The sequence below is a fragment of the Herpailurus yagouaroundi genome, unplaced genomic scaffold, assembly GCF_014898765.1.
Source record: "Herpailurus yagouaroundi ecotype Mexico unplaced genomic scaffold, PumYag 162, whole genome shotgun sequence".
In the NCBI taxonomy this organism is placed as follows: domain Eukaryota; kingdom Metazoa; phylum Chordata; class Mammalia; order Carnivora; family Felidae; genus Herpailurus; species Herpailurus yagouaroundi.
The window spans coordinates 1,274,567-1,289,216 of record NW_024412403.1 but is presented as its reverse complement, the minus strand read 5'-3'; the positions used below and the strand labels follow the sequence as shown (position 1 = coordinate 1,289,216).

General features: G+C 62.2%; 1 protein-coding gene across 2 annotated transcripts in view; it reads left to right on the top strand.

Annotated features, from left to right (window-relative positions):
- Positions 1-14,650, top strand: part of COL18A1 (collagen type XVIII alpha 1 chain) — a 94,163-nt gene that overhangs the window by 51,835 nt on the left and 27,678 nt on the right. For both annotated transcript variants that reach the window (XM_040483727.1, XM_040483726.1), the window contains exons 3-6: positions 2,677-3,221; positions 10,155-10,241; positions 11,805-11,864; positions 13,672-13,801. In XM_040483727.1, the coding sequence (XP_040339661.1) occupies positions 2,677-3,221; positions 10,155-10,241; positions 11,805-11,864; positions 13,672-13,801 (822 nt within the window). The remainder of the gene's footprint in view (positions 1-2,676; positions 3,222-10,154; positions 10,242-11,804; positions 11,865-13,671; positions 13,802-14,650) is intronic.

Below are 14,650 nucleotides of genomic sequence, written 5' to 3'. Positions count from 1 at the left end.
GTGTGTCCTTTCTCCACCACCACACTGTCTTGATCACTGTAGCTTTATAGTGAGTCCTGAAGTCAGTAGTGTCGGTTCTCCAACTTTGTTCTTTTTCAACATTGTGTTGGCTATTCTGGGTGTTTTGTCTCTCTATAAACTTTAGAATCGGTTTGTCAGTAGCCACAAAATGACTTGCTGGGGTTTTGATGGGGATCACATTCAATCTACAGACAGACCAAGTTGGGAAGAACTGACATCTTCACAGTATTGAGTCTTCCTATCCATGAACATGGAATATCTCTATGTTTATTTAGGTCTTTGATTTAGTTCAGCAGAGTCTTATAGTTTCCCTCATGTAGATGTTGTACATATATTTGTTATATTTACACCTAAGTAACTAATTTGTGGGAATGCTAATGTGAATGGTATTATGTTTTACAAATTCTGCTTGCTCATTACTGATATAGAGGAAAGTGAATTTTGTATATTAATCTTGTATCTCATAACCTTGCTATAATCACAGATTAGTTCCACTCATTAGTTCCAGTGATTTTAGGGCCGCGGCCTTCAGAGGCTTACTTCCGATGGGAACCATGAGGCATTTCACGGAGAGAAAGAAGGAGCCGTCTGTGAGTTGCTGGTCTCCACGGGGCTGCCCCTGTAGCATGCTGCTGTCTTTCGGCCCAGGACAACAGCGGCTGGTGCATCTTGCCTTCTGAATTAATTTGGAGAACTTCTAGCCGCCCGGGAGGAAGGGCAGTGGTGGGCATATCCACGTGTAACTCTGAGGACAGCTGAGTCAGGACAGCAGGGCCATTAGCACACAGGCCGCTGAGAGTCCGGTTTTCTTCATCTCAGAACATCTCCCTGGGTGCACCCTCAGGCCCCGGGGACTTCTGACGTGAAGGGACGATCACAGCAGCCACCATCTTGGTGGCCAGCAGTGTCTGTCTTTGAGCGCCAAGGGACCGCTGTCCTCCCAGAGCCCGGTGTCTTCCCGGAGGGCCCCCCCGCTCCCCACTTCCCATCGGCATGAGGGTCTTGCCGGTGAGCCTCGGGGGAGCCCCGGCTGGCTGGTGGTGCTGCCTACCGGGCGCGACGTCAGGCCCGTGCAGAGTGGAGAGGCCCACCCCTGCCCGGGAGCGCCAGGCCTGGCAGGAATCCAAAGTGCGTGTCCTCGTGTGGGTGGTGTCTGCCTCTCTTCTGTTTTCGTTCTTTGTTCTCAAAGAGCTCTTTGAAAGACAGAACTTGCCTTAGGAAGTTGGGGTTCAGCATTTCTTCCCCCTGCTCTGACTGGGAAGTCCCAGGTCAGCCTGGCCCTGCGGCTCAGGGACAGACCCCAGGTCCCCGTCACACACAAACAGACGCACACATATTCGTGCGCACGGTCACACGCTCGCTCGCCACGGTCCTCGGGACATCTGCGCGTCGGCAGCCCCTTCCCAGAAGAGCGTCTCCCCCGTGTGAGTCACACCTCGGAGGTCGACCACACCCGGACAGTAGGTGGGGGTCTTGAGAGAAAAGGCTTTGGGTCGGGGCCCTTGGCTGGACTGTGGCTCCAACCACCGGGGACTGGGCTCCGCCTGGTAAAGTGGGTGTGCATGCAGGAAGCCCCCGACGTATAGGTGTCTCCTTGAACGGGTGTGCGCCCCCTCCTGTGTCCGGCGGTGACCGGGCTCCCCGGACAGAGAGGTGGCACTCCTGGTCCGAGGTCGTCAGGCTTGCGTGCCTTGGAGGCGTTCTCCTCAGTTGTACACCTGCAGGCTCAGGCAGGTACAGGTGCGTGGCCAAGTCAGGCCCTGCTGGGGCCCAGGACCCGGTCGTGGAGAGCAGGGCCTGTGTCCCTCCCCCGCCCCGACAGCAGCCTCCAGTCCCACCTGGAAGGATGAGAAATGAGGGACAACACCGGGCACCACGGCCGTGTCCCCAGCCTAGACCAGAGCTCACGTGCTCTAGGACACCGAGGAAGAGGGTGCTTGAGAGAAGGGAGGGCCGTCCAGTGTGAGCATCCGTTGGTGAAGGCGATCACGGTTCTCCCCAGTGGCTCATCCACCACGTGGCCCCTCTCCGGGTCAGGGTGGCTGTGGCACCGCAGCGTGGACACTGTGGGAGGGGAGGGAAGCCCCCGACAAACCTGGGGCACTTGAGTGGGATTCGCCTACGAGCAGGCGCAGGACACAGGACTGGTTCGAGCCAGGACGGATCCTCCAAGAGACGGCCCAGCCTCCCGTTCTGATTTTCTACCCCCAGGGCTTTGATCAGTTTCCAGGCCGGTTCGTAACGTAGTAAAACCACAGGGAGCTGCTTGGCGTTCAGCTATCTCTCCTCTGTAATGCAGTCAGCACCCCGGGCAGGTGCCTCGACTGGTGCCGGAGTATTGTTCCCGCTGTCTGAGGGTGGGCATGGGGGTCGTGGAGGTGGAGTGGGGCCCGAGCATGGGGCGCAGATGGGGCGCAGCCCCCGGCACCCTCAGCGGGCTGCCCCACCGCATCCTTGCCCCCCTGGTTGGGGCGGTTCCTGTGGCGTCCCCCTTGGGCCTGTGAGCCACAAGCCCCGGCCCCGGGAGGGTGCCCGGAGAAGCAGGGCAGGTGCCAGGCGGGTGGGGAGCCCCTCGTGACCCAGTGTCCCCCTGGCACCCTGCCTGCTTGGTCTCTCCCACGCGCAGCCTCACCGGGGTCTCCCTCCTCTTTGCAGAGAGCCTGGGCACGGAGGTGGGGCTCCTGCAGCTGCTCGGAGAGCCGCCGCCCCAGCAGGTCGCCCAGGTGGACGACCCTGACGTCGGGCCGGCCTTCGTCTTCGGCCCGGATGCCAACAGCGGCCAGGTGGCCCGGTACCACTTCCCCAGCCCGTTCTTCCGCGACTTCTCACTGCTCTTCCACGTCCGGCCCGCCACCGAGGGCGCCGGGGTGCTGTTCGCCATCACGGACGCGGCCCAGGCGGTGGTCTCCGTGGGCGTGAAGCTGTCGGCCGTGCGTGACGGGCAGCAGCACATCCAGCTCCTGTACACCGAGCCCGGCGCCACCCGCACCCGCACGGCCGCCAGCTTCCGCCTGCCCGCCTTCACCGGCCAGTGGACGCGCTTCGCGCTCAGCGTGGATGGCGCGACCGTGGCGCTGTTCGTGGACTGCGAGCTGTTCCAGAGGGTGCCCTTGGTGCGCTCCCCGCGGGCCCTGGAGCTGGAGCCCGGCGCCGGCCTCTTCGTGGCCCAGGCTGGAGGAGCAGACCCCAGCAAGTTCCAGGTAAGCCGACAGCCACCGCTGGTGTGGGGACCGGCCCTGGTGTGGGGGCCTGGCCCCCGGGGACAAGGGACGGTCTGCCTCCTGCCTTGTGCAGCAGCGCCCGGGAGAGGACCGCCCGCGGGGCGGGGCCGCCGGCCGCTTGAGTGCACGCCCCGGTTGGGGATGTGGTGGAAGTCTCGGAGGCCCCCCGGCACCGTCCCCTTCCCAACTGGACCCCATCTGCGGCACACGAGAGCCCCTCCATTGTGCGTGGTGCCCGCGGTGACCCCGGGGTCCGGGCCTCCCTGCCCCACGGGGCGGACGGGAGTCAGCGTCCCGGCCCAGCTCTGTGAGCTGTGCACACGGCGTGGCCCTGAGCGTGGGCTGTTGTGGGGGCGGGCTGCACCCTGGAGGGCGCACTCATCCGCCCCATCAACGTGCCGATGACCTTATTTTCACCAAACTGCTCAGCAGGCCCTCAGCGCAGCTTCCGAGCAGCAAGGGCAGAATTTCGCCAGGGCAACTGGCTCGTGGCGGTCCCACCATGTCCTCGGGGAAGCCCCCACCCCTAGGCCTGGCCTCGGCCTTTCATTCTGGGGGCAGGCGGGTCCCAGAGCCTGGAAGGGGTCTTTCTCCCGGGCCCTCAGCGCCCACGTTTGTTGGAAACTTGAGCCGGACTCCCTGCCTCCGGTGAACGTCGCGTGGACACCCTCCACGGGCACTGACCCACAGACCCCCAAACCCTGACACTGGAGCCAGCCGGCGGCTAGAGCGTCCCCGCTCAGCGGTCCAGACAGGGGCCCCTGTGTGTGCTGAAAGGGGCCGTGTCCCCGGGGGACAGAAAGTTAATTATTGCCTAGAGAAAGGCTGCTTCATGAAAGTTGTTCTAAGTCCTGGTGACTTGGGTGCTGAAAGCTGACCTTTCGCCTCTGGCAGGAACTTTAACCCTTGGGGTCTGGGAGCCAGCAGGACTTTGATACGAAACTGGGCCTCTTTGTGTTTTCGCTTTGATCCTCAAACGTGATTAACTGCAAAGAAGTCAGAGAGCGCCGTCTGTCGAGGCGGGGGCTGTGTCCACTGGCTGTTTGTTGTGTGACTTCCCGGGAAGCTGAGGACAAAAAAGCGTCCCGTGTGTCCCCACGTCTCTAACACTTCAGCAGAAAGGCTGCCTGTGTGCGGGTGGGGACAGGGTTGCCCGGGTCACCACTGTCGTGGGTGAGGACGCCCGGCGCCTCCTCCCTGTGCCTCGTCGGGGCTGCGTGTCACGTGTGCAAAACACATTCGCCACTTGAAATAGGCAGATGGTGTCTGGGTGTTTTAACTTGCATTTCTCGGTTGCTAGTGTAGACAGACTTAGATTTTTTTTTTACATGGTTTTTGGCTATTTGCATTTCTTCTTTTGTGACTGGCCCATTTATGTTCTTTGCACTTTGGTCTTGGGGGTTCAATAATTTCTTACTGACTTTTACAAACTCTTTATATGTGAAAGAAAATGGTCCTTGGTTTTGTGCACTTAAAATTTTAGCTCTCAGTTTGTCATTTGCGTTTTCACCATGTCACTTTTTTATTCAAACCGTTGAGATACTTGGGGCGCCTGGGTGGCGCAGTCGGTTAAGCGTCCGACTTCAGCCAGGTCACGATCTCACGGTCCGTGAGTTCGAGCCCCGCGTCGGGCTCTGGGCTGATGGCTCGGAGCCTGGAGCCTGTTTCCAATTCTGTGTCTCCCTCTCTCTCTGCCCCTCCCCCATTCATGCTCTGTCTCTCTCTGTCCCAAAAATTAAAAAAAAAATTAAAAAAAAAAAAAAACGTTGAAAAAAAACCGTTGAGATACTTAAAGTGTTTATGTGGAAGATACCCATGGTGGGAGAAGATGCCCATGGCGTATAATATCGTGGCCAAGTCTCTGAAGGTTAGGAAGACAGGACTCCTGGAGCGGGGTGTAGGCTCCTCCATCGGCGCTGGGCTGTGGCCTGCTTGCCCCGGGTGGCTGCTTGACTTCCAGCTGACTTCGCTTGTGTCACATGCACCTGAGCCAAGTCTCCTTATGTCCCCACGGACTAGAGGCTTCAGGAATTTTCTGTGTGGGTGTTTGAACGGATTCCAGCTGGCCGAGAGAAGCTTGTAGAACAGGAGACAAATCGGTTTAGCAGCGGGTTTTGCAGACTTTCTGAATTGAAGTTCCTGGAGAAGAATCACCCACGTCACGTGATTTATAAGATTTGGCAGAAGCGAGCTCGGGGCTTAGGGCGCCGGGAGGAAGCTGGGCGGCGTCTCCTCCGGCCCCTCCCAGGAGGTCCAGGCGGGTCCGGACAGAACCTTGATTGTTTGCCTCTGGTCAGAAAAACTGGTCTCTCCGGGCTTATTCTTCTTCTCGAGTCACTTTTGGTAGGAAGCGTCTACTGGGAAGTCCTGCCTTCCGTGCGGTTCGGACAGTGCTTGCCTTATTGCCAACCTTTTCGGCCGTTGTGTGCCTTTTAATTTTTTTAACCGTTTCTAAAGCTCTGCGGCCGCGTCTCCCTCGACTTGCTCCCCCTTCTCCCGCTCTGTGCAGCTCCTCCCTGGCCGCCGGGGGGCTTCTGCGGGTGCCCCCGCCGCACCCCTGGAGCAGACGCGGCCCTGCCTTCCCGGAGGCTGTGCTCCAGCCGCCGCACCTCATGCCGAGCGCTCACCTACCTTGTTCGACGGGGACCTCCCCCCGCACGAGGCCTTGTGGGCCACGTTATATAGAAATAAGCGCCCCGTCCACTGAAGCCAGGAGGGTGCCCCGCAGCCACGGCAGGCTCGACGCCCGGGATGGCCGGGAAAGTGTCGTCAGGGGCCCGTGGCCCCCAAGCCCAGCACCCAGACCCGCCCCTCCTGAGCGAGGGAGAGCCGGGCGCCCCGGTCACTGCCATCCCCCGCCCGACACCCCTCCTACGACATGTACCGTGCTCACCTGACGTGACGCGCAGTAGGAGGGCCTCGACGTGATGCCGCCGCATCCCTGCCATTTCCTGCCACGACTGGGGGAGAGAGAGGAGCAGCCTGTGATGGAAGCGCTTGCCCGGATGCGACCCCACGAGAAGGAACCAAGAGGAAGCAGATGGTGTCCTGCTGGCGGCCAGGGTGACGCAAGCAGGCGGTCAGGAGCCCCCGGGGCCGGGGCCCGAGGAAGCGGGGCAGCCACAGCGCAGCCGGCGTGGGTGACAGGGCGGGGGAGTCCAGCCCGGAGCGCCACCAGCCACCTCCCCACCACGGGCTCACTCGGCCCCCCCGCCCGCGACCAGGATGCAGCGCTTCCCGGCGGGGCCCCGAGGCCGGGTCAAGGCCACCTCCGAGAATCTGGGGGGCCCAGGGAGGCAGCCCGCGGCCAGTGACCTCAGTGACAAGCGTGCGCAGCACGGGGTTCTCATTGTGCGACTCGGCCGCGCAGCCGGCAGCGTGGCAGCGACGGGACACGTTCCAGACGGTTAACAAAGTGAGACGTCTCCAGATTCCACGTCTGCTTCCAAGCCCGTCCGATATTTGCAGTGTGTCTGTGGCTTTTGCACCACTGACGTCTTCCCCACTAAACGTGTCCCCGGGGAAGCGCATGCGGCTCCCGGAGCAGCGGCCGGAGCCAACACTGCCCTCCCTGCCGCGTCCCCCGCGGGCAGCCCGGCCAACAGCCTCAGCTGCTGGCAGCTCGGAGCCTCGAGGGACGGGTCTGTGGGGACGGTCACGGTGGAGGTCTGGCCCCCTGACCCCACCTGCCGGGAGCGCCCGTCCCTCCCCTCATGGCCGCCACCCCCAGGGCACCCTGCTGCCCCGTGGAGAGCTCGACCTTCTAGAATTTAACACCCGCCCTGTGCTGTCCTTGCGTCTTCAAACTCGGTCACCTGGGCGACCCTGTCCCTCCTTCAACAGGACTGAGGTCGAGAACTTGCATCCCCAGCACGATGCCAGTGCTGACCTCTGACCTGTGTGTGTGGATGGACAGGGGCCTCGCTGCAATGCTCCCTGCTCCTGGTCTGCACACTTGTGCTCACGTGCACACCCCTCTCTCACCACACCCGCACACGTGTTTACATGCACACGCGTGCTCTCGTACGAGGCTCTCACTGCATGCACACATATGTGCACACGTTCATGCACACGGGCACACGCCTGCTCTCACACCCTTGTGCACACGCCTCACGTTGGCACACGCTCTCTCACGTGCTGTCACTGCATGCACACATCTGCTCACACGCACACATGTGTACGTTCACACGCACGCACGTGCTCACGATAACCCATCCACACAAAGCTCTCACACACGCTCACACACCTCTCCCGCGTGGCTTGGCCACCCTCCGTGGTGGTTGGACCGTCTAAGGATTTGAAGGGAGGGACACTTGTCCCTCAGATATACCAAGCACTGTCCATAGCTGACTCCCTGCACCCGGGCGCGGACTTCCTCTCGCCCCGGGCCCAGCTCCGGGGACCTGCCTGCGGCCAGTCCCTGTGCTGCCCGTCCTCCCCCCGCCACGGTCCACAGGGAGGAGCTCTCAATAGTTGTGCCACGCGGTCGGGCAGGCCGTCCCTGAGTCCCGCTGATGGCTCTGCAGTGAGTTCCCCGGTGACCACTGTGAGGAAGGCTGGGCCCCACTCTGACCTTGCACTTTGCCGGGACGCTGCAGGGCGGCATTGCGCCTGGGGGACGGCGGCAGGAGGAGGCAGGGACCGGCGAGGGTGACTCCGGGTCTGAAGGGGCAGCAGTGGCTGCGGTGGGGGTGGCCTGCTGGGTTCGGGGTTAGACGCAGGCCACTGTTGGCGTGGTTGAAACATCTCTGGCCCCTGAGACCGTGCTCTCTGTGCCGGGTCACCTTCTTCCTTAAAGAGATGGAGTTCTCAGCTCCACGCTTCCGGAAGGATGCCACCACCACCCTCCCCCAGTGAGGCCACCTAGCAGCCTGGGGACAGGCCCGTGGACAGCAACCCTGCCCCCGGCTCCCTCAGCCCCATGGTCCGCCCACCGTCTGTCAGCTTGCCTCGGAGCGCCACGAGGCCTGGACATCACTTGGCACGTGCTGGTCCTCTCCCGGGTGCCCGGAAGAACCTTCTGGAACTGATGACCATCCTGAGTCCAACTGAGAACCAGGGCGGCTTCCTTCTGGGCTTTGTCCGCGGAGCCACGGGCAGCTCCTGCCTCTGGTCTTCCAGAACACGCTGTGGCTGGTGGGAGAACAGTGAGGATGAGGTACGTGGTCCTGCCCACGGCCACGTTTTCACCGCCTTCCGAAGTCAGCCCAGCTGCAGGAAGTGACCCTCTGCCACTTGGCGCACCCCACGGCAGCTTGTGAGCCGGTGGCCGCTCTGGTGGCCCTGAGTCATACCAGCTGCCCGCGATGGCGGCTCTTTCGTGCATACCTGCAAAGGAGGACGCCGCGTGTGTGCACAGAGCACAGATCACCCACCCGCGTCCCGACTGCTCCCCGCCCGCCTCCTCAGCTGCCTCCTTCCCCTGCACGTTGGGAAAACGAGGACCTCGCGGTGACTGGAGCCGAGGGTCTCCCTCCACCCAAGTCCCGCCTGGGCCCGACCGCCCTCACTGGCCTCCTAGGAGCAGGTGCATGTGCCTGAATGAGCACGTGTGTGCAAGGGCACGTGTGCGTAAGCACAGGGGCAGGTGCACACACATGCTTGTGAGCACACACCCACACAGCACATACAAGCACACACATGGGCACGCACACATAGCCACACACGGAGATGGGACACGGCCCCACAGGTCTCACTGTCAGCAGTTGGGGAGTGGAGCCGGGAGTACGGAGTCTGGCAGGACTGGCCCCTGAGGTGCTCACAGCCCTGGGTAGAGATCCAAGAGTGCTTCCTGGAGGAGGCGGCCTTGGAAAGCAAGTGGAGCCCTCAAGCAGGGCTCATCTGGGGACCCGCTGGGGTGTTGTTGGTTTGCTGTCACGTGCTCCTTGCTGGTGTGGAGCACGAAGGCCAGGGAATCGAGGGGTCACGTGATGGAGGGAGTCTGAAGGTGATTTGGAGGAATAAACACAACAAGTGAGGTGAGTCAGCACGTGGCCTGTGGGCCCGTCTGGCATCGCCTGTTCTGTGCAGGTGACAAAGGCTTTGTTGGACACATTGAGATGGGCGGATCGGAAGGAGACTTGCGACGTGGAAATGACGCGATGACATTTCGGTGTCGGTAACACTCGGAACAGCCGCGCTCAGCCCTGCGCGTGCTGGCCGTGGCCGATGCCGAGCGGGCGCGCACCAGGCAGCACAGACTCCCCAAACTGGCCCTTTACGGAGAAGCTCTGCCGACCCCTGACCCAGGCAGGCCCTTCCATTACATCTCAGGATTGACCAAGTGTGGTTTCTACTTGGGAAAAAGGCGCCGGAGAAAATCCCAGTGGGTTAAATGCGGAGTAAAAAACAAAGAAAATACTAGAAACCACATGTGTGGACACTCACCGTTTCCAGGCAGGGAAACCTTTTAGAAAGCGGCCCCGGTGGCCTCTCGTGCTTGAGGGCGAGGTCTCAGCCGAGCCGATTCAGGGCTCGAAAGTCAGCGAGCGCCACACGGACTCCGCTGGGCCGCGCTGCTCACGCCCCGGGGCTTCTTCAGTCTTGCCTGCTGCTTTTCAGTCACGGGCTCTGCCGCTCCCCGAAATAGCCGGGACCACGCGCGGCTCTCCCGTCCCCGTCACCGCCTCCCCGAGGCCCCGTCCCTCCACGTCTGCGCTGGCGACCCTGCCTCATGTGGCACTGACCGGGAGAGCGGCCTCCGTTCCCCGTCCCCTCACGCAAGTGCCTTTGGAGCCCCGGCGGGAGCGACCCGAGGGCCCTCCTGTCTCCAAGATGGCCTCGTCCCGGACCTCGGTCGGCTCCGTGACCCCGCTGAGGTCCTCAGCAGCGCCAGGCTCCGAGCCTGGTGCCGGTGTGGCCGTGCCGACTGCCTCGGGGCCTACGGTGACGGCTCTCTCCCTCTGCCTTTAGGGAAGGATCGCGGAGCTGAGGGTGCGCGGAGACCCCCGGGTGAGCCCCCTGCACTGTCTGGAGGAGGACGACGAGGACAGTGGTGGGGTGAGTCGCTGCCGTGGCCGGGCTCCACAGAGCTCCCTCCCCCTGCCCCACCCTGCTTCGCCCCCCACCACGGGCGGAGGGCCCAGGGTTGGTGGGGACTGGGGACCCCAAAGTGGTAGGACATCCTCCTTTGGAGGATGTCATTTGGGTACCAAGAACCTGGGACATTTTCATTTACCCGTAACATCAGAAAGAGCATTCGTTCCCTGCCTAGAACTTTCCACGTAAAAACACATACCAAACATGGAGTAAGTGTCAAAAGCATCCCTAGAGTAGCCGGTTGGGTTATACGGTTGATGACGGTCACCTTGGCCAAAATGTGCACATGCGTCTGCGTGAGACAGCATGTGTGTGTGCATGCACGTGTGGAAGCGTATGTGTGAGGGTGCATGTGTGAGAGGGTGTGCGTGTGTGCCTGTGAGAGACTGTGTGTGCATGTGTGAGAGCGTGTGTGTGTGCACATGCCTGTGAGAAAGCGTGTATGCATGTATGAGAGAGCGTCTCTGTGCATACATATGTTGAGAGCATGTGTGCCTGTGTGAGAGTGTGCGTGCATGTATGAGTGTGCGTGCACGCATGCCTGGGAGAGAGAGCATATGTGTGTACATGTGTGAGAGAGCATGTGTGTGTGCAGGCGTGAATGAGAGACTGTGCATGCATATGCCTGTTTGTGCGTGCACATGCATTTGTGAGAGACCGCGTGTGTGTGCACGTGCCTGTATGAGAGTGTGTGTGCATGTTTGAGAGCATGTGTGTGCCTGTGAGAGAGCATATGTGTGTGCGTGTGTGTATGGGTGTGTGTACGTGAGTGACTGTGCGTGCACACACCTGTATGAGGAAACATGTGCATGCGTGTGCCTTTGTGAGAGAGCATGTGTGCGTGCACATGCCTGTATTAGAGAGCATTGTGTGCACGCGTGAGAGAGTGTGTGTACGTGCCTACGTGAGAGACTGCGTGCACACACCTGTATGAGGAGAGAGCGTGTGTGCGTGCCTGTGTGAGAGAGCATGTGTGCATGTACACGTCTGTCTGAGAGCATGCGTGTGCATGTGTATGTGTGAGAGAGCGTGTGTGCATGGGACCTAAGAAGATCCACTTCCCAGGGCGTGTGAGGGACGGAAGGGGAGGAAAGTCCGTGTTCCCAGGGAGAATCCAGATCTCAAAAATGCCCCCAGTGACCGCACGGTTGCGAACAGAACGAGGTCGTCAGCCACGTGCAGTGACCAGGGCAGGGACGATATGATGGCTCACGTTTCCTGTGGCCACAGGCCACCTCATTCAGCTCTGTGAGGCCGTCCCCCGGTGTGGCCTTTGAGTTGACAAATCTGTGCCCGGAGCCCCCTCCGCGGGGCCTCTCTCCTCTGGCTGTTTCCCGGGACAGTGTCCCAGGAGCGGGATGACGAGGCAGAAGGAAGGAGCGTGTTTCTTCACGGTTCCGTGTGTGTGGCCGGCGGCCGCACCGTTTCCCAGAGGGGCGTCCTAGTTGCTCTGATCGGCGTGCCTGCTGACGCCACCCAGGGACGGGGTTCGGTCACCGGCTCCTTCTTTCCTGCGACTGTCAGGTGTCTGGAGACTTCGGGAGCGGGCTGGAGGAGAACCGGGAGCTTCTCAGGGAGCAGTCGGTGAGTTCCGTGAGTCCTGGGGGGACCCTGTCCCGACAGGCTGTGCGAGCGCACGGGTGCACACGCACGGGGGACTCCAGGGGCTCCCTGCGACCTGAGGACACGTTCCCAGGGGGACACGGGAACGCGCCCTCTTACTCCTGTCACCAGGGATTTAAAATTCGGTTTCTGAGTCTAACCCCTCGTTGGATCTCTGGGGTGACGTTGATGTTCTGTTTACGCCTCCCCGTTAGCTTGGAGGGGCCGCGGAGTACTAGCGGGTTTGTAGCTCAGACACAAAGGGAGGGTGGGCGGGCCTTACAGCGAGGAGGTTTCTGGAGGCCAAGTCTGAGCTCGCCCAGGTCCCGACACCCAAAACAGCGAGCGGGAGGGGGAAAGGCGGCTTGTTTGCATTTGCACCACAGTGTTGCGCCCTCCGCTCCTGCCGGCCCGGGGCTTGGGCATCGAGGGGCCCAAGGACATCGAGGACAGGCAGAGTGCTGAGCTCCACCCACACAGGGGGTGCTGGGGACCCCCTGGCCCCGCGCCGGCCGGAGCAGTCCTAGGAGGCGCGCCCAGCAGGGCCCCGCTCACAGCAGGCGTCGGCGCGCGGTGCCCGACGGCAGTGCCCAGGTCAGACGGGCTGTGCGTCCCCACAGACGCGGGTCGGATTTGGGCGCTTGCCCCTTCACCCACCGAGCTCCTGTCCCTACCAGGGTGCCTGGGGGCAAACCGTTGCTTTGGGAGCACAGAGACCCCGTGGAAACGTATCCGAGCAGTGCCGGGGCCGCGGCGGGAAGTGCCGAAGCTCTGTGTCCCGTCTCAGCGGGCTAGACGAGCGGCCAGCCCCGGGGCGGATCCACCCCACGGTCCGCAGTACTTGAACTGGGAACCCACACCCGGCCAGGCTCCCCTGGGGAAATCCGGCCGGCCGGCTGCTTAGGGTGACGGCAGAGGAACTGGGCCACAGCCTGTGCGGGGTGGGCGGGCCGGGCCAGGGCACGAGCGGCCTGCAGGAGCTCCCCTGCTGGCTCTCCGTGTTCTCCACCCTCTCGCGCTCAGTGGCACAGGGATGTCGGGGGGGGGGGGGCCCGGCCGGGGCTCACGGGTCCCAGGGGGCCTTCCCGCATGTGTGGCTGGGGCCTCAGGGGAGGCCTGATGTCCAGCTCCGGGCCCTCCGGCCTCGTGGGCACGCCGGTCCCCGAGTGCCTTGACCCGCACGGTGTCACCAGGGAGCTCCTGCCAGACGTGGGGCGGACAGTTGCGGGAAGCATCTTGACTGTGTGTTTGAACGTCAGCTTGTGCCCACGTCCTTGAGGCTCCCGGGTGCCTCTGGGGACCAGGAAGAGGCGTTTTCAGAGCAGAGCCGGTCTTGCTTCCTCAAGGGTGGGTGCAAGTCACCCGGCCCTGGCCGTGGAGTCCCCCGGTCGTGACCCCTGCCGAGGACCGGTCGCGCCACATGCCGTCTGTGCCATGAAATGCCGGAGGCTCCCTTCCTCTGAAGGCCTCCGGCTGCCCTCACCGGGCGGGTCCTGACCTCGGGGAGTGTCCCCTCGGGGCTGTCTCGGGGCCCTGGGCAAGCACAGTGGGTGCTGGTGCGTCCCTACCGCACAGGGGGACCTGCAGGCTGGGGCATCCGAGGGCTCGCGGGGCCGGGACCCCATCCCCACGGCTGTTTCGGAGGAAGAAGCTGCGGGGAGTCCCGGAGCTTCTTCAAGAATCCACGCAGATCCTGTCTTACAGACCACACGTGTCATAACCCAGCACCTGCCATGGCACATCCGCGTCTGCCACATAATGGACTCGTCTTCCCCTCTCACCTTGCCAGGGTCCGTCCCCAAAGCCCAGCCTCCCTGAGGCTCCACCAGTCACTTCTCCGCCCTTGGCTGGAGGCAGGAATGTGGAAGATTCCAGAACTGAAGAAATTGAGGAAGAAACCACGATGTCTTCGTTGGGAGGTAGAACTGTTTACTGATGGGATGTGCGTGTCAGTTTGAGCGTGTCAGCGGCGTGTGGTTGGGTGGTGTGTGTGTGTCAGTGGCACACGTGTGTCAGTCGTGTGCATGCCGGCGAGGGGCTCCCTGCCATCACAAATGCGCCCAGACTGGGGAGCGGTCAGCACCCGCCCGCCCCCTCGTGGCCGCAGGAGAGTCAGGGCAGGACCGCTGCGTGGCCTTTCCTTCCGTGTCTCATTCCCGGCATTCTTGTGCTGGTGGGTCCGTCGGGCGTCCTGTGCTGCAGGCTCGCCGAGAGGACCTGAGATTTGGTTTTGAAGGATGACAAATCATCGTACAAGTTGTCCGATGAATCGTGGAATGCTGTGGGTCGGCATTTGGGGTCAAGGATGCTTCCCGGTGGCCTTGGGGGTCTGCTGCTCCGGGGGGTGCGGTGTGGACCTGCCCGTGGCCGGGCCACTGAAAATGGAGTGTCAACGCGTCAGCCATCTGTCGCTGCCAGCAGACGGCCACACATCTGGCCGCTGGGAGGGCGCTCGTGTCTCACCTCGCGTCCCGAGGGCCGTGTCCTCTCCTGCAGGCCCCGCGGGGGATGGGCTCCCCGCCCGCTCAGGTTGGCGGCAGAATCCAGTTCCCTGCAGCCGTGGGACGGAGGCTCCCGGTCCTCGCTGCTGTCGGCCAGCGACGGGTCTCACGTTCTCGGGCCACCCACGCCCCTCTGTTCCTGGCCACTCCAGAGCCAGCCACGGCAGGTGGAGTCCTTCTCGTGCTCTGCACGTCTCAGATGCCCCCTCCTGCCTCTCCTCTCCCGCCTCTTCTGTTCCGGGGCCTCGTGTGGTTAACGGGTTGTAC